This window comes from Lutjanus erythropterus, chromosome 13 (assembly GCF_056507025.1).
Source record: "Lutjanus erythropterus isolate fLutEry1 chromosome 13, fLutEry1.hap2, whole genome shotgun sequence".
Taxonomy (NCBI): Eukaryota; Metazoa; Chordata; class Actinopteri; order Lutjaniformes; family Lutjanidae; genus Lutjanus; species Lutjanus erythropterus.
Genome location: NC_139329.1, coordinates 37,957,086 through 37,975,691, shown reverse-complemented (window position 1 = coordinate 37,975,691; position 18,606 = coordinate 37,957,086). Strand labels below are relative to the sequence as shown.

The following is an 18,606-nucleotide window of genomic DNA, read 5'->3' as shown; positions in this document are numbered from 1 at the left end:
ATTTGCTGACCCTGTAAACAGCGCTGTGGGCTCCTCCATGGTGCTGCTGCACACAGGTTTACAAGCAAACATGAAGATAAATTCACTTTTTAATCCCAAAAGTTGAAAAAAAAACTCTGAGCTCTCCTCTGGCCAGTCTGCAGTTCTATGGTTTCTTTGTCGTTGCTGCAGAAGGTTGAAGCAGGAGTGAAGATAAATCATTCACTCTCAGCTCCTCTCCTGACAGTAAAGTAGCCGCATCACAGCAGCTCTGGTGTGTTTTTTTCCTCCAGAAGCTCCAGTCTCCTGCAGACCCTCCTCTGCAGAGCTCCCTGCCTCTGAGCAGCTGTCTGTCAGCTCTGTGTCTCAGCTCCGCCCGGTCCTCTCGGTCCTCAGCAAAGCTCTGTGGTACACATGTGTTATGCCCCGGTCTAGGGAAACCCTTGACATAACAGATAATGTGCTCCCTCAGTCTTCCCACTCCAAAGAAGGCCAGCGACCAAGTAGCCAAGTTCAAGAAAAGGTGCAGTTTTATTTTACTTCAGGGGAAGAACAGGCCAAACACAAACTGACAAACTACTAACCTAAACTCCTAAATTGGAAAAACAGGAGAAAACAGGGTCTCATGAGGCTCTTTTCTCTTTATTATAATGTCATTTTACAGCGTCTGTTCCTGCAGTAGTTTCCGTCATTGATTCAGATATTTTACAGGTCTCGCAATATATAGGGCTGCAGATTTCAACAGTTTATTGTAAATAAGATCATACCCTGGGGATTTATCATCAGGAAATGAACTCAAAATTTTCTCAATTTCATCTACTGATATATCAGGTAATACTGTAGCCGGTAACAGCTGCCTATTGCAACACAAAAGATACAACAAGAGTGATGAGATTGAACCAGAACTGCAAGGTTGTAGGCCAGACTGCTAAAGACTTGTTAGTGCTGCAACATGCAGACATGATTCATCAAACTGCTGTTGGTTATCTTTGGTTTACTTTGGACACTCTGGAGATACAATCCCAATTCCAAAAAGTTGGGGTGTCATGCAAAATGTGAACAAAAACAGAATGCAGTGCAAATAATTTTCAACTTGTCAGAGATTTGCCCCCATCATTGTATAAAGGATACTACATGGGCTCAGCAACACTTTGGAAAACCGTTTTCAGTAAACACAGTTTGTCGCTGCATCTACAAGTTAAGATTCTACAAACGTGCAAAGAGATTTTCACTTTCAAAACCTTAACAGTTAGTGTCCTCAGTTCACAAACACTGACTGAGTGTTAAAAGAAAGGATGATCACAGTATCACAGTGATACAGTAGGTGAATATAAGTGAAAAAGGATTTGAAAATCATTGCAGTCTGTTTTTATTTGACAACAATGTCCCAACTCTTTTGGTATTGTGGTTGTACTAACATTTTGGTTTTCAGGAAGAAGAGTTTGACCTGGAGTTTGGAACCATCTATCATCCATCGTTTGAGGTCTGGCTGCCTACTAACACAGACAGAGTGACATTAACGGTCCAAGATCAAACTCGGATGGAGGTCTGGAAGCGGAACATTAATCTGACGGGTAAAGTCCTCATCCATTTATTGCATTTATTTTTACTCTCAGATTCTCATTTTTGTCTCAGATTCCTCTTCAGTCTGCGTTCATGCTGCAGTCCACTTCATTTAATCAGTTTTTAGGGATCTTATTAGAGATGGACACCAGGGTCTGTATGAATCAAACATTTTAGGCTCAGTCTTCCACCTGGTGCACAGTGGTGCAGTTCTCATTGTCTTGCCCAGCACCCATGTCGTCTATGTAGCAAATGTACTCGTGTCCGTCTGTGCGACCACAGGTGTGTTGGTCTTAATATGAATCTGAATATTAGATGGTTTCAGGTGGGAGAAGTAGGGTGAGGTGTCTGCACATTAAGACCCTGTGAGCCTTTTACACACGAGACACAGCAGCTATAACTTCATTGATTGTTTAAATCCAACAGGATCATCAGGATCTGTTAATTAATGATCTCTGTTCTTCTTCGCGTCCAAAAGGTCTCACACATGCACAGTGCAGACAGTGAAACTGTTTGGAGTAAAGCAGCATGAATCCTCACTTCCATCAGAACTTCTAAAAACTGATTTCTTCTGCAGAGTTTCCTCTGTCCTGTCTGTCTGGAACTACAGATTTTAGTTTTGGTGCTTAAATATAAATTAGATTTGCTGCAGTGACATTACTGCATGCATGGAAATGAAAGTGTAAGCAGTTTCTCTGATCATTAGATTGGATTCCAGGTGATTTACAGAGCAGATGTGTTGCTGTAGCAGATGAAAACATCAACTTTTGTTTCAGTTGAACTTTAAAATGCTCTTATTTATAAAAGCTATCTGTTTTAAAGAGTCTTTTCTCTGGTTATCTTCCAGGTCCAAGAAGAGAAGCTCCACAGAGGAATGTCCCAGCAGACGACAGGCTCCCAGCAGAGGACAGGCTTCTCTTAGTTCGGGAAGAGTTTGTACAGCGAGTGTCTGAATCTAACCTGAACCAGATTCTGGATAAACTTTTCGGATGTGGCACTATAACTGATGAAGAAATGCAGTCAATCAGAACAAAAGCCGGAGCAGAAAAAGCCCGAGACGTGATCGACATAGTGCGAAGAAAAGGAAGAGCGCCCAGCTCAGACCTGATCACTGCTCTCTGTGAGGTGGATCCATGCCTTTCCAGAGAGCTGAACTTCGTCTGAAGCAGAAACAAGAAACTGTGGAGTGTGATGATGACTCTCTACACCAGCTGAATGTTTTACAGTCTCACATTACTTACTGTAATCTTTAAATAAGAGCTTTGTTATGTTTTTAATCAGTGGACTTTGAGTCTGAAAGCCTTGCACTATGATGCAACAAAACTAGAGATGCATTGATTGTAATTTTCTTGAAGTCCAAGTTTCTGTCTTTTGAAGAACTGTAATAGAGAAACATTTTCTAATTTTTCTTTAATGTTCATGTTCATAATAAAACTCAAAACAAATAAATTTTACAAACAGCATATATGGACCTGACTGTCTGTCTGAGAATCAAAACAATCACATGATCAACTTACTTCCTGTGGCTTCAACAAATATGAACTCTGCTGTTTGTGTTTTTATCAACTATTTGTACATTACAGATAAAAGTGGAGCAGCTGTTTCTCACTTGTGTAGTTTGAGGTTCAACATGCTGAGTCATGATAATCATGAGATAATGATGACTTAACAAGGTGGTAACGACTCAGCGTGAAGCTTTACTCTGCCGTGGAAGATGGTTTTCATTTGCTGTCTTTATGTTGCAGACGCCTTGTTTTGAAATCAGTGACACATACGGTGGATTTGCTCCACATGCGGCCGATCAGGCAGAAAGTTTTCAATGTAAAGTTTGACAAGTGAAAACATTTTGATGCTCATATTTCCTGCAGCATCAGTGAATCACAGTTTGATGTGTGAGCCTGCTGCTTTTCACATGACATGATCAACACAGACACATAAAGTCGACCTGTGGAGCTTTTTCCCCTCAGAAATCAGTGTTGAAGCAGTTGTTCATGTTGTGGAGCTCCTGCTGGAGCTGCTTTCTGCCACCAGATGGCGCCGTTTCCTGTCAACTGCTGATGACGACGCTTTCTGTCTTCATTTGGCAAAAATTCAATGTCCTCATCATTTAGTTCAACTGGATTTAAAATGTTCAACTGGCTTTGAAATTCAACTCAGCACACAAGTTCAAACATTAAACCCTGATTTAATCAAACTGGAGGAATTTAAATTACCACTGATGAAGATGATGATGATGATGATGATGATGATAATGATGTATTTGTTCTTTCTATTTCTTCTCATATTTCCCATTGATTGCTGTTTTAATATGAATATATTGCTGGTATATATTGTAGAATAAGGCCCATATTTACTTGTGAACTTGCTGTTGTATATATTTAGTTATTATTGTTCTATGATCTCTTTTATATATTGTAGTAGAACGTCGATATTTTGACAGACTTGTTCTTTTTCTATTCTTGTCATTTCTCTGTGCTTCTATATGTTTGTATTGTTGAATGGGAGCAGCTGTAACGTGACCAATTTCCCCCCCGAGGATCAATAAAGTATTTGTGATTGTGAGCTACTTTGTTTTGGCAGCTTTCAAACCTGTGACATGAACACGACTAAAATCCATCAACATAAATATCAAGTTGAGCTGTGAATCAGGAAGATTTGACATTTGATCAACGTCTTCAAATCCACTTTTCTCCTCATGTTTCCCCTGAAGGAGCTTTAAGGGTGAAAAAGTGCTGCAGCTGGATTCAAGTCAAACATCAAAGCACCATCTTTGTTTTCTTTATTTCCACTGGTGGAAAGTATCCGAGTACATTTACTCCAGTATTGTACTGAGCACATCCACTTGATGCTCCTGTTTACTTCTACTGCAGTAGATTTCAGAAGGAAATCTTCAACTTTTGACTCCACTACATTTATTTAACAGCTGTAGTTCCTGGTTACTCTTCACATTCATATTTTAAAAACAAAACATGTCATCAGTTTATCAAATATGAAGCTTTAGTTTACATCAAACTAACCAACAGTGTTAATAAGCAGTTAAAATGAGCTCCACCTCACTTTCACCAGTCTGTGAGCCACATGTGGCTCCGGAGCCGCAGGTTGGACACCCCTGGATTGTGCTAAAGAACGTAGTGACGTCACTTGCAGAGGCGGTGACTTAAAGCTCCTGCAGTGAGTTTATAACAGGTTATAAACAGTCTGACATTCATCCTGATGCCTCTATATGACGGAGGTAAAATGAAGGAGTTAACTATATATTTATTCTGAATGTGTGAAATCAGATGAAAGCAGCCTGTTTACATTTTCACACACAAAGTTACAGTCAGACAGTTAAAAAGAAGCAGGAGCTAAAATATAGATGGAAATATGGAGAAATGATCCACCTTGAGTTTTGGTTCCAGTTTCTGTCAGTTGGATCGATTGTTGGCTTCAGATCATGTCAGGCAGACTTAAGACCCCATCATTAGATGTTAGTGAAGCAGTGAGGTTGGTATGAGGTCCATAGGCTGGTTGATGGACCCTCACTTAACTTCTTACTGTTTAGAGGAGGGGAGGGAAAATATGTGTGTGTGTGTGTGTGTGTGTGTGTGTGTGTGTGTGTGTGTGTGTGTGTGTGTGTGTGTGTGTGTGTGTGTGTGTTTGTGTGTGTGTGTGTTCTTTATGTTTGGTATGTGTGAAAAGGGAGAGCAGTTTATGGAATTACATACATTATATAGACATCTTGTTAAATGTATTACTTGACTTTTTGAAGGCAAAAAATGGTCATGGACCTTTAATGCAGTAATTAAAGTAGATTCATGGAATATAAATGGATCCCACCGTCCCATTAAGAGGAAAAAGATTCTGTCATCTGTGAAAAAAAGAGAGAGTCTCCATTGCATCAGTTGAAGAAACCCGTCTTAACAAGTCAGAGCTCATTAAATTTAAGAGAGACTGGGTCGGCCGAGTCTATTCAGCCTCCTACAATAGTAAGAGCAGGACTGTGGCAGTGCTGATAAATAAAAACCTACCTGTTCAGGTGGATATCTGTGATGTTGATCCACACGGTTCTTATATATTTTTACATGTTTATTTATATGTAGAAAAGATTCCTATTGTAAATGTGTGTGTTGCCCCAAATGCTCCTGTGTGCCTCTTCACTAAACTAACTAGTCTGCTGTGTGAATACTGTTGCCCTCTAACAGTTATCAGAGGAGACTGGAACTGTGTTTTAGACCCGACTAAAGATAAATACCCAGTTCACAAATCACACAATATGGGAGTTCGATCCAAAGCGCTCATGCAGATGATGGACGAAGTCACTCCAGCAGATATATGGAGACTTATGAACCCTTGTCAAAATTATGTTTCTTTTTACTCCAACACTCATAAAACACACTCTTGAATTGATATTATATCAGTTTCTCATGTCTCCATTGACAGGATTGTGAAATCTGACATTGGGTCTATTTTTATATCTGTTCATGCTCCTACATCAGTATGTCTTTCTATCCAGAATCACAATGTTAAACCATCTGGACTTTTAAAAATTAAAAGAAAACGCAATGAAAAAGACACACTATGTCAGTCTTTCTTTTAAATGAGTCCACAGAATCATCCGACCGTAAGAGTGCAGGCAAAGAGCTCCATGGTTTAGGTGCTATGGCCTCTAATGAGCGATTCTAGGTTGGCAAAACTTTGTTTATTTCAAAACTTTTATTTTAAAAATGTTTTCTAAATTTTTTAATCGTGTTCCCTGAATTTTCCCAAGGGGATGTATGAAATACTGGAGTCTATCTACTGTTTGTTGTACTATCAGAAAACTTAATTTATAGGGGAAGGCATAAAACAATAAAAAAAAATATAACTTTGAAGGAGGGAAAAACTTTGTACATTTTAACTATGAATGTCTTAATTTTTCTACAATATTTATGAATCTGCTCGTCCAGAATAGATGACAGGCTGTTTCAGGTTGATGTCACATTGACATCATTTTTACATGTTTTGGGCCTTTATGACTAAATTAAAATTACATATATTTTTATAGATATTTTTATAGATATTTTTAATATATTTTTTTATATATCGAAACTTTTTGTTTGTTTTAATGGTTTAATTTTTCTTGTTTTTAAGTTTTCAGTCAGTGACGTCATATACATGCGACGGACAGGCGTGTTTTCAATGGTGTTTTACTGCGCGTGCGCAATGACAGGAGTCCTTGGCTGGTCGGCCTGCTGTAGGTTACAGATCCTGTGAGGGGACACAGACAAAATGCAGAGCTGGACTCAGTTGTACCGCTCTCTGGCCACGGTAAGGGTGGATTTTATTAACCCACTAACCGGTGTGTGTTGTCTGGAACGGTCTCTTACTGGTCTGACTGGCTGCTGGTCCTGTGGATACTGGTATTTTCAGCCTTGCGGCCCGGCTTGGGCCTGGCTAGCGGGTCAGCTAACAGCTCTGCTCCGGTGAAATCGTCACGCCTGACTCCACTGGAAAAACATGCAATTAAGAATTGTTACGATTAATTACGAAAATATGTGTCGCTTAACATCTTTGTTATATACTGCCCGGTTTGATAACGTTCCCTTTTTAATTCGGCATAACCAAACTTTACACCAGAAACTTGTGGTTGAATAACATCAGAATTTTAGTCGTTGAAAGTTTCCACAATGTTTCCCAGGAAAATACAGTATAGACAAAAGTATTAGTAGCCATTCTGCGTAGAAATGAAAGGTTTTGAGATATAGTTACAGGATGTTAGTGTACTTTAAAGTTTTCTGCTAACGGTAGAGACAGTAGATGTAGTTAATAGATGTAGTTAATTGACGTTTGACAGTTCTCTCCTTACAAGCCATGTAAGCATGCTAATGTAGTTAGCAGTGGTTACCTAACCTAACTTAACCCTGGCTGATGTCAGTGGCAGAACAACTTCCGGATTGTCGTCTCACAAGTGACAAATTATTCTTAAATATTTCTCTCTTTGACAAACTATACTCATTATTAACGTCTCTAGATCACATATTCAGCCCGGTTCCTGTCTTGTCTCTGTCTCCCCTTCAGCCTATGTGGGGGTTAGAGATCTTGGGGTGAGGTTATAAAGGGATAGTTCACTCAAAAAATTAAAATTCATTCCTCATGTACTCACCCTCACTATCTACAGTGCTAAACATCTCTGCTGAGGGCCTCTGAGTCAGACACTGAACCTCAAACCTGCTCTGGGGGCTGTGTATTTTTATGTACAAAACTAAAGAGAGTAGGAATGCACAATGAACATTGAGAATGATAATGGGAAATTTATATTTTTATTTACTATCCCGATAGTTCATTTTTAGCCATGAAATAGGGGTTCTAATAATGTCTTTCTTTCAAAGCATTTAATGTTCCAGTTTGGTAGATTTGCAGTGATCTATTGGCAGAAAATGAGAGAAATTATATATAATATTCATAAGTATGTTTTCTTTACTGTATAATCAGTAAAAGTTTTGATGTACTTAAACTATGAAAACTAAATGAGCCTTTGAGGAGACAGAACTCTTCTTTATTTTTGTTGTAATATATCTGTGAGATTTGGTTCATTCAGAGCTATGAAGCTGTGACGGCTAAATCATCCATCTTTTCTTACTACATCATAGCCTGTTATTCGTTAGGTGTGCATTTACGACATGTTATATGAAATTATCAATCACCAATTAATCAGCCAAAACCAATTAATTAATCATTTAATTGGTTTGAGTAATTTTTTAGACAAAAAAGTCAAAATTCTTTGTTTCCAGCGTATTAAATGTGAAAAAAATCAGCTTTATTTACTCTTATGTCAGTAAACTGAATATCTTTGGGTTGTAAATGATCATTAGCTGCAGTCTGACTTCTTTTTAAAATACAAAGATGGGAAATTTTTGGTTATCTTATTGATATTGACCATGAGAAGCAGGTGGTTAGTGGTTATTGTGTTGGCTGAAAAAAATCCATATCATATCCATAGTCCAAAAATTGCACCCGTAGCAATGGGGAAAAAAATTAAGTCTGACTTTTGCTTTTCTGTGGTGCTTCCAGTGTTGACAACCTTTGTATCTTCTCCCAGTCTAATTTCTCTGTGGTTTTGACACAGTTTCCTCAGTGTGACGAGTCAGAACAAGGAAATTCTAGAGAAGGAAATGCACAAAACAAAAATCAAGCAGGCTGTTGTCGAGTTTCTGTAAATGTGTATTTGTGCTTTGTTTAAAAAAAAAAAAAAAAACACATCTCGAACAAGGATCTCTATATTTGAGGTGAAACTGGTTTGATAACTTTGACTTTTCTACTTTCAGTTTCTGAAGTCATTAGAACTGCAGCGATTAGTCGATTGATTGATTAGTTTTTTTAAGAAAGAAAAATCTCAAGCATTTACCATCTCCAGCTCCTTAAATGTGGCAGATAATTCTGTAAATTTTGTGAAAGATAATTCAGTTTTTTTCTTAATAAGACAGGCTGTATGGGAGAACACATTTTCACATGCTACTTACTTTTAGCTCACCCATTTCTTATAGAGTGTTTAGTTTTGGATTGTGATGCTGTGTTGGATGTTTTTTCTCACTACATTTTCGTTTGTCTCACAGCGGAGCCACCACCTTCCCTGCAAACTGCACGGAGCTGCAGCTGTGTCCGTCAGAACCTACGCTGACAAAGCAGCAAGTAAGATAACTGTAAATCTTATCATCAGTCTTAATGCATGGCGCGATCGCTCATGAACTTTAGCCAGATGTGTTGATGTTGTTGAGCAGACATTGGACCTCCTGCGAGAAATGTTCAGAAAAACAGACGGCACATATAAGAGATTTAGGAGGATCTGTAGTATTCACTAATTTTGTCAAGTACAGGGAAAAACACTTATTATAGCCTGTGGCTCTTAAAACTTATTTAATTATTGTAATGCTGCTGTGATCTAAATAGATTTGTCTAAACAAGTTGTCTAAATTAAACTGAAACATGTAAAATGAATACACTGTTCACTGTTTCAGTGTGACGTTGTAAAAGTTTAACAGTATGAATAAATTCTCTGTCCTGGGGACAAAAACAAGTAGCACCTGGGACACAAAGATACAGTGTCTGAGGATATTCTGTGACAGTAGAGGAACTCATTATTATCGATTAAAATCTTATGTTTAGGTGTCATGGAACATGTCATATGTTATTTTGAAATTTGCGAGTGTTTGAATTTGAAAAATGTGAGTGTGTGTGTGTGTGTGTGTGTGTTTGTGTGTGTGTACCAGTCAGAAACATGTAAGGATATTAATGATTAATCAACCATAAGAGTTTAAAATATATGTAAAGATGTAATACAAAACTGACTTAATCCATAATTATGAGTATGACTTTAATGGCATTAATTCTTCACCACACCTCATTTGACATTGTTTTGCCTGTTTGAGGCATTTGTTGAATAAAAAACAGGAAAAAAAAAATCAGAATGAGAAGAAAACATGCATTTTGTCTCTTATTAATGATTAATTAATTGTTAGGGTTTTCAACTACTGGTTAAGAAAAATTTGCAAAATTTGCAACCCTAGAAACAAGTTAGCATTTGCACTGCAGTTTGCAGTGATTCATTCATTAAACTATATTTATTGAATGAACAAAGAACTTAAATTCGGATAACTTGCCACAAAAGTACAAGGGCACGAATCAGGATGTTGATGCTCATGTTTGGTGCTTTAATCCCGAGATCACCAGGGCTACACCTCTTTTTCTCTAACATTTGATATACTGCTCATCCTTTAATATAAGTATTAATCATCTTATCCAAAATTAGAAATAAATTCCCATCCAATCATGTTTGAATTGTAAATATAATTTAATCTCAGCATCTTTAAACCTACACTTTAAACTGACTTTAATGTTCTACAGTCTGAAATCTCTGCAGAGTTTTATCTCTCTACTCTGAGCTGCTGTGATAAACTCGTGATAAAAGCTGCTGTGTTGCCTCTCTGCAGTTGATGCAGACATCACGGTGGTGGGCTCCGGTCCAGGCGGCTACGTCGCTGCCATCAAAGCTGCACAGCTCGGCTTCAAGGTAAGCTGCCTTCAGATTTTAAAGAATCAAACTCAGAAGCTTTGAGGCACTCGGTACAGTGTTAATCATGAGCAAAACACACGGTACAATCAAAGGGTCTGTCAACAGTTGGTACAATAAAGTGTCAGTTCTCTGCTGTGCTGTGCAGTTGCATTTATAGTAACAATTAAGATATGATGATAAAGTCCTGGAAAATCTTGGGTTAGGTTCCTTGAAAGTTCTTTAAAATTGCTTGAATTTAACTCAAAAAAATCCGTCTGAATCCTGGATATAATATCAAAACACGATGAATCTGTTTCATTAGTGCAGAAATGTCTTTGTGCTTGTTTGACATGGTTTTCATTAATAAAAGATGTAAAGATGTATTTCATGGCTGCTGGAAACAATTAGCAAACAAGTTGAATCATCATAAACTGTCGACTCAAACATTCACTGACACTGAAGAGCTGCAGCAACAAATACAGGAAAAGTTTGGTCTGCTCTCTCTGCTTTTATTTCAGCAACCTCTTTTTCATTTTTAAAAATTGGACATGGTGACATTTGTTTTTTGTCTCTGCTTGGACACATTACCCGCCCCATCTAATTCAGTTTTTTAATAGCTATAGTGAATAATGCAGGTCTTCCTTGAAGTGCAGAAAACACACATTAATGCGGACGTCTCTGATTCACATTCTTTCCTTTGACAGACAGTGTGTGTTGAGAAAAATGCCACCCTGGGTGGGACCTGTCTGAATGTCGGCTGCATCCCCTCAAAGGTAACAAACTGCTTTACTTCTTGATCAAAATGTTGCACCTGCAGTTTGAGGAGTGGAAGAGAGAACTGAGCAGGAAAACATTCACACTGTGATTATTTCTGTGATTGAGGGCATCTCATCTTCATCAATGTGATAAATGTCTGCAGGACTCAGCCAATAGTTGAGTTTAAGCTTGGTCAAGGTTTCATGGTATTACTATATATTTCTTAGTTTCTAGTCATTCATCATATATCGTATACCTCTATAAGTGAAATATCAGGAAGGTGTGAAAAACAGACACGGGTCCAGTCAGTCTGAGTTCACGAACCTGCAGAGATGAATTTCTCATTATCAGGAGAACTTGTTCTCTACTGGGGGTGACGAGCTGAAAGGCTGAGAACAAGTTCGCGTAGTTCAACTGGAAAATTGATTATTAATTTATAAGTTAGCGCAAGTTCTGTTAAAGGGAAATTTTTCAGCCAGGTGAAACAAAACAAACACATAAATGAACTCAAGTTACATGAAATGTGTGATTTATAAATGTTAAAATGTAATTGATAATTTGTGTGTGCAGGCTCTGCTGAACAACTCCTACTTGTACCACTTGGCTCATGGCAAGGACTTTGAAAACAGAGGCATCGAAAGTAAGAGACTTCACTGGAGTTTAAAGGGACATTTTGTGTTTCTCAGCGGGTCAGTTCAGGCACTGAGAGAGACTTTCAGGTTGAAATCTCTTTAGTTTGATCTTATTAAGACCCAACAAAATGTGTATTTTATTATGTAATACTGATAGTGAAACTGCGCTAAATATAATTTTAAATTTGCCTACACGTCATTCAGACCCGACAAACCTGTCTGTCCAGCTCTGGTTTGGTGGAATTAAATCCTTAATTCACTGTGTGAAAAGAGTGCAGACAGTGTGACTCTGCAGGCTGTTTACGTCTCACTCCTCACCCAGTTCTGTGCGCTCATGGTCTGGCTGAATGGGGGCTGTCCTGTACCGCTGGATGAGAGTGTGTTGCTGAGCAGCGTGTGTCATTGTATTCGTCCAGTCACCCAATCCTAGCGCCTTTTTGTTACAAGCCACTCCCATTACTACACCTCATTTGCTAGTTGACATGAACACAAACACACAAACCAACATGACAAATTTCAGCCTCCTGGGGCAAAAACTGTGGCAGCAACATTGAGGGCGCCAACCAGCAGAGCGACCTCCAGAGCTGCTGGCTAAAAATAACTGTGACGTGATTATGAGCCAATAGCATTTTTCCATTAGACCTCGAAACTGAACATTGGTATTAACATTTTATTTTATTATTTTAAATAATTTAAAGACAAAGCTGATCATTAGTAACTCAGCAAAAGTTCTTTATGAATATTTCAGGATAAAAATAATGATTGCCGTCTCTTTTTCTCTCAGTTTCTGGCATCTCGTTGAACCTGGAGAAGATGATGGCTCAGAAGAGCGGGGCGGTCAAAGCGCTGACGGGAGGAATCGCACATTTATTCAAACAGAACAAAGTCAGGCCTCTTTCTCTCTCTGCTTAATTTTAAAATGGTTTTTATCGAGAGGCTGAACCGGTGATAACAGCGTGACATCACTCCCCTCAGGTGACCCATGTCAACGGCTTTGGGAGGGTGACCGGTAAGAACCAGGTGACTGCCACAGTAGCAGACGGCAGCGAACAGGTCATCAACACCAAGAACATCCTCATCGCCACCGGCTCTGAGGTCACGCCCTTCCCCGGCATCCAGGTGTGGAGTTAAGGCCTTTTTGAAACTTGAAATGTCAAGTTGTGTGTTGAAACATGTTTACAGTCTTGTATGTTTTCTTTTTTGTTTGTTTTAGATCGATGAGGAGACCGTCGTGTCATCGACAGGAGCTCTGTCCCTGAAGAAAGTTCCAGAGGAGTTGATTGTGATCGGAGCCGGAGTCATCGGAGTCGAGCTGGTCAGCTTCACTTCAGTCCAATCATCGTAGAAATAGCCCAGTTTTTATCAAACTTAAAACCATGGTTACAGTAATGAAGATAATGACGTGATAAACTGAAATGACTTTTTTTGGCTCTTGGCTTAATGTTTCTCGCGTTGGGTCGCAGGACATTTGTGCACTTGAACTTGCAGTTAAACAGGCTGCATAGCTGAGTTCCATTCACAACGAATAGCACCGTATCACTGCCTCAGCTTTTAGGTCTGTAAGTCTCATGAGCCTTTGCCCTCCCGTCCTGCAGGGGTCAGTGTGGCAGCGTCTGGGCTCTAAAGTCACGGCGGTGGAGTTCCTGGGCCATGTGGGCGGCATGGGCATCGACATGGAGATCTCCAAGAACTTCCAGCGCATCCTGCAGAAGCAGGGCGTCAAGTTCAAGCTCAGCACCAAAGTCATGGGAGCCACCAAGAGGCCCGACGGCAAGATCGACGTGGCGTGAGTGAAGCTGTCCTGAGTCTTCTGGTCCTGTTTGGAGTCTTTTTTTGAGGCGTGACTTGTAGAAGTAACCGTGTTTGTGTTGGGGTTGTTTGTGCTTCAGAGTGGAGGCTGCGGCCGGAGGGAAGAGCGAGACTCTGACGTGTGACGTGCTGCTGGTCTGTATCGGCAGACGACCTTTCACCCAGAACCTGGGTCTGGAATCTGTCGGCATCGAGCTGGACAACAGAGGCCGCATCCCCATCAACAACCGCTTCCAGACCAAAGTGCCCAGGTAAACTATCAGCTGTGTTGAGAGACAGTTACCATAATTTGAAGTTGAAGGGCTTGTGACCAAATTAGGTTGAGTTGAAAAATACACTTGCAACAAATGATTATTTTACTCTGACAGTCATTTTCCAGATTAGGTGATTAGTTTTTTGGTCTAGAAAATTAGGAAAAATTGTGATTGCTTCTTCCCAGAGCCCAAGGTAACATCCTCAAATGTCTTGTTTTGTCCACAACACAAAGATATTCAGGTTACTGTCATAAAAGACATGGGGAACTGAAAACTGAGAAGCTTAATTGTTTATTGCTTCATTGATTTTTCTCCCCCTCAGTATTTATGCGATCGGAGACGTGGTCGCTGGGCCGATGTTGGCCCACAAGGCGGAGGACGAGGGCATCATCTGCGTGGAGGGCATGGCCGGCGGCGCCGTGCACATCGACTACAACTGCGTTCCCTCCGTCATCTACACACATCCTGAGGTGGCCTGGGTGGGCAAGACAGAGGAGCAGGTCAAAGAGGAGGTGAGAACAGTAGACTGAACGTGCTGCATCAGGCTTCAGCCTAAACTGATGTGACGTGATTTGTGCAGATGTTGTGGTGTCTGTGGTCCTGAAAGTCCAGTCTGACTCTGCTCCTCTCATCTTCAGGGTGTCCCATACAAAGTCGGCAAGTTCCCCTTCGCAGCAAACAGCCGAGCCAAGACCAACGCCGACACCGACGGCATGGTGAAGATCCTCAGCCACAAGGAGACAGACAGGATGCTGGGAGCTCACATCCTCGGATCAGTAAGAGCTTTCATCCCAAACATCAGACAGAAAACACACATGACTAACTGAATGAGTTGTACTCAGAGTGAGAATCACCAGCAGCGAACCGCCTGCTGTAGATACAAAGTGGGCTGATGAATCAGTGAAAACTCCCAAACAACAGAAATACACTAACAACAACAACAAACATATATAAAAATGGTTAAAAGAATCATAAACAAAACATCAGATACTAAAACTTTAAAATCTCCAAGGGGAATGAAGGACTAGTTCATGTTAGCATGTTCACAGCTAGCAGAGCAGCTTGCTGATGATTAGCAGGTTGGTATAAACTACAGTTTCCATAACAGTAAAATCAGTATTGTTACTAATAATTACCATGTTAGTATGAACATGCAAGCATGTAGCATATTAGCAATATAAGCATGTTAGCATGCTAACTTGAGCGTGCTTGTCCTGCAGTCCTTCGCGACATGTTTCATGTTGTGGATAAAAGTGCTGGACTGATCTACAAACATCACCAGAGACATGATAATATTGTGGCTCAAGATGAAAAGAGAATTTGTTAAGAGTTGTTGTCTGTGTGTTTCCCTGCAGGGGGCAGGAGAGATGATCAATGAAGCTGCTTTGGCTATGGAGTATGGTGCTTCCTGTGAGGACGTCGCCAGAGTCTGTCATGCCCATCCTGTACGTCCTGCTGCAACACACACACACACACACACACACACACACACACACACACACACACCAAAGTATGTTAGAATATCAGTCACACCCATGAATCCATATCTGTCAGGCTGGGAAATAAGAAGACAGCCTTTTGTTTTGAAAAATCAAAAGTTTTTGCATATTTGTTACGGTTGCCTGAATGTGGCACCACAGCATCAAAATCTGTAAAATACATATAAAGTGCAGCAGCAGCAGAGACGGAGCGCTCAGTTTGCCGTCCAGACTGTGACTGAGGTGTGAGTGGAAGGTTCCACCTGAGAACCCAGAGTGCATCTGTTCCTGTGACAAAAGTTCCACCTGGGTTTCTTCACAGTGCATATGAAAAATAAAATAACGTCACTGTCATGTATTTTATTAGGGATAATATCAAACCCTGGAAATCAAAGAAAATCAACTAAATCAAATAAATAAACAAAAGTGGTCACGCAGTTTTTGCATGTACCACATATACATGAGAACCACAACCCGACACATCCTTATTCCTCTCTCTCATCTCTTTCTGCTTCTCATCCCTCTCTTCATCCACCCTGTCCTCCTCCTCCTCCTCCTCCTGCAGACCGTGTCGGAGGCCTTCAGAGAAGCAAATCTGGCCGCCTCCTTCGGCAAAGCCATCAACTTCTGATCTACCAGCCGCTGTCGCACCTTCAGTGTACATAACAGAGGAGAAACAGGAAGCCGCGTGTGTGTCTGCGTACAAACCTTCATCCAACCCGCTGGGATCCTCTGTGTACATCCAAACTGTACCACATTTAGTTCTAATGTTATTTAAATGTTCTCAATAAAATGATAAAAGGAGGTTTGGGCGCTAAAGAAACACTTGACTGCAGATCAGTCTTTTTGCTCTCCTAACACAGTTTAAAACTTCCCAGAGGAGCATATTATTCACTCATTCACAGTACATAGAGATATAAATATTATTTTTGCTCGGGGGGGCTGCAGTTTATCCTGTAAAGGAAGAAGGAAGTGTTTTTGTTTGTTTTTTACAGTGTAAAAGAATTCAGCACCACAAATATGATGTAATGAGAGCAGGAAACGATAGCGACTCGAGGTTTCACAGTTTGAGAGGTTAAATCTAGTCTTAAAGTTGCTTTCTGTGAGTCCAAACTGTCAAACCTGGACTATCAGTGTGTTTGGTTTGGAAACTGAAATGCACATCTAGAGGCAGAGACATTGCAGTGTAAGTTTAGACAAATTACTTCATTTCTTCCCTTCATTTAAAGGCACAGTGTGTAGGATTTAGCTGTAGTCTGTTTGAGTCAGTGTTTAGTTTTTCTGTTCCTGGCTGCTGTAGAAACATGAAGTTCACACCCTCTGTGGCTTTAAAGGGCTCATTCTAAGGTAACAATGATTTTTATTTTCAGGTGATTAAACACTAATGAAAACATATGTATGACTATTATATTCCATTTCTGCCAATAAATTCCAACAAATCCTACATATTGGAACTTTTAATGTTTTTTTTTTAGCCATTAAGTTCCACTCAGGTGGGAACCCTCAGGCAAAGACTGCAGCTCAACAAGTCAGACATAAAATAGTTTTCAAGGTCTACTTACTCGCTTTTTCCGGAGTCTTACCGTCCAGTCTCCATAAGCGATGCTAAAGTCGTCATGACAACTGAGCAAAATCTGTTAAGTGTAACTTGAGTTCGGATTATATTTGATTTGATGTAAATCATTTTATTTCAAGTCTGCAGATTAAAATGAAAATATAAAATGATAAACAGTGACAGCGATAATTTAAAGTTATAAATTATTGAATTGAGACAAAATAAGGCACCATAAAAAATTTATTTATCAGAAATGTTCTTTGACTTTCTCACACCAGAGAATTCAAGTTTATGTTGATATTAAAGGTCCAGTTTGTCAGATTTAGGGTGGATTAATGGCCAGAAATGGAATATGATATTCACAAGTGTGTTTTCATTGGTGTATAATCATCTGAAAACGAGAATTGTTGTGTCTTGTTATAGAATGAGGTGTTTATATGTACAGAGGGCACAGGTCCTCCTCCATGGAGGCCGCCGTGATGATGCAGTCGCACAGAACGAACAAACCAACACTGGCTTTAGAAAAAGTCACGGCCCTTCACACATGTAAGGGTGAGGCGAGGGGTATCTGCTCACTGTTAAATGCCTCTAGTCCTACACTTTTGTCCTTTAAAGCAAGAAGATGAAAACAAAAGTAAGAAATCCTCAGCAGAGGAGAGAAATAGTTTGGTGACACAAATAATTACATTGAGGGAATAAAATAAGAATACAAAATGCACAAAAATAAAAACTGACTTTATTTTTTAGCCGAAATGTTCCTGTCTGACTCAAGTTTATGTTCACTTGTGTGAGAATTATGATTTCTGACTTATTTATTAAAGACAACATTTGCCTTTTTCAACTTAAAGGTTCCCTCTGGAGCTTTAGTCTTCTAGTGGAGCTGTGTTTCTGTCTGGGCAGCCGTTTCCTCTCGCACACGCTCAAGGACACATTACTGACTGTATATAAAGATGGACGTCGCGTCTCCACTTCTTCTCAGTGTACACTATACACCCGCCTGACTCACTGTCAGCATTAAATAACTGATTAAATCCAAATTAATTCATCGGCATGATAAAAGTTACCCAGTTTTATGAAAAAATTATTTGACTTGTGCTTTGATGTTTAATTTTGGTCCATGTCTCATCTGCTAACATGGAGGGAGGCGGGGTTTATTAGCTCTACTACTGACTCACCCTTTAAAGGCCAACATGAATTCAGATTTGGAGAAGAGTGCTGCTGATGGTTGCTGTTTCCTGCTCTGATTACTGCACTGTGATTGGCTCTGGCCTGCTCATGCTTATTCCACCATTTAAACCAATAAATGCAGTATCAGTTAAATAAGACTACAGTGTGTAATTTTACATTTACTGAAATCCACAGTGTGCTTTAAAGTTTAATGACCACATCTAAAGATAAAAGTTTGTCCATGTGTTCAAAATATTTCTCATTCACATCTTAACATAACACACACTCAGTAACTATAATGAGCTGTAAATTAATATTTCAGACATTTGTCATAAGTTATCATTTTGTGTCATCACTGACATTAATTGTATGACTGTGCTGATGAATTGCAGTGTTCGGGGGT

At 39.7% G+C, this 18,606-nt stretch overlaps 2 protein-coding genes across 2 annotated transcripts in view; both read left to right on the top strand.

The window, feature by feature from the left end:
- The window catches only part of LOC146317094 (protein NLRC3-like), a 47,987-nt gene extending 43,883 nt beyond the window's left edge, over positions 1–4,104 (top strand). The window contains exons 18-19 of the mRNA XM_084733636.1: positions 1,412–1,553; positions 2,390–4,104. Of these exons, the coding sequence (XP_084589762.1) occupies positions 1,412–1,553; positions 2,390–2,706 (459 nt within the window). The 3' untranslated portion in view covers positions 2,707–4,104. The remainder of the gene's footprint in view (positions 1–1,411; positions 1,554–2,389) is intronic.
- A 516-nt stretch (positions 4,105–4,620) lies between these two features.
- Positions 4,621–18,361, top strand: dld (deltaD). Its single transcript, XM_084734172.1, is given in 16 exon segments — positions 4,621–4,640; positions 6,692–6,793; positions 6,795–6,831; positions 9,117–9,192; positions 10,491–10,570; positions 11,257–11,325; positions 11,879–11,948; positions 12,725–12,825; positions 12,916–13,059; positions 13,154–13,255; positions 13,536–13,726; positions 13,830–14,000; positions 14,326–14,515; positions 14,642–14,779; positions 15,359–15,448; positions 16,047–18,361. Coding segments are annotated over 16 exon segments (1,647 nt in total). The 3' UTR covers positions 16,113–18,361.
- The last annotated feature ends 245 nt before the right edge of the window (positions 18,362–18,606 follow it).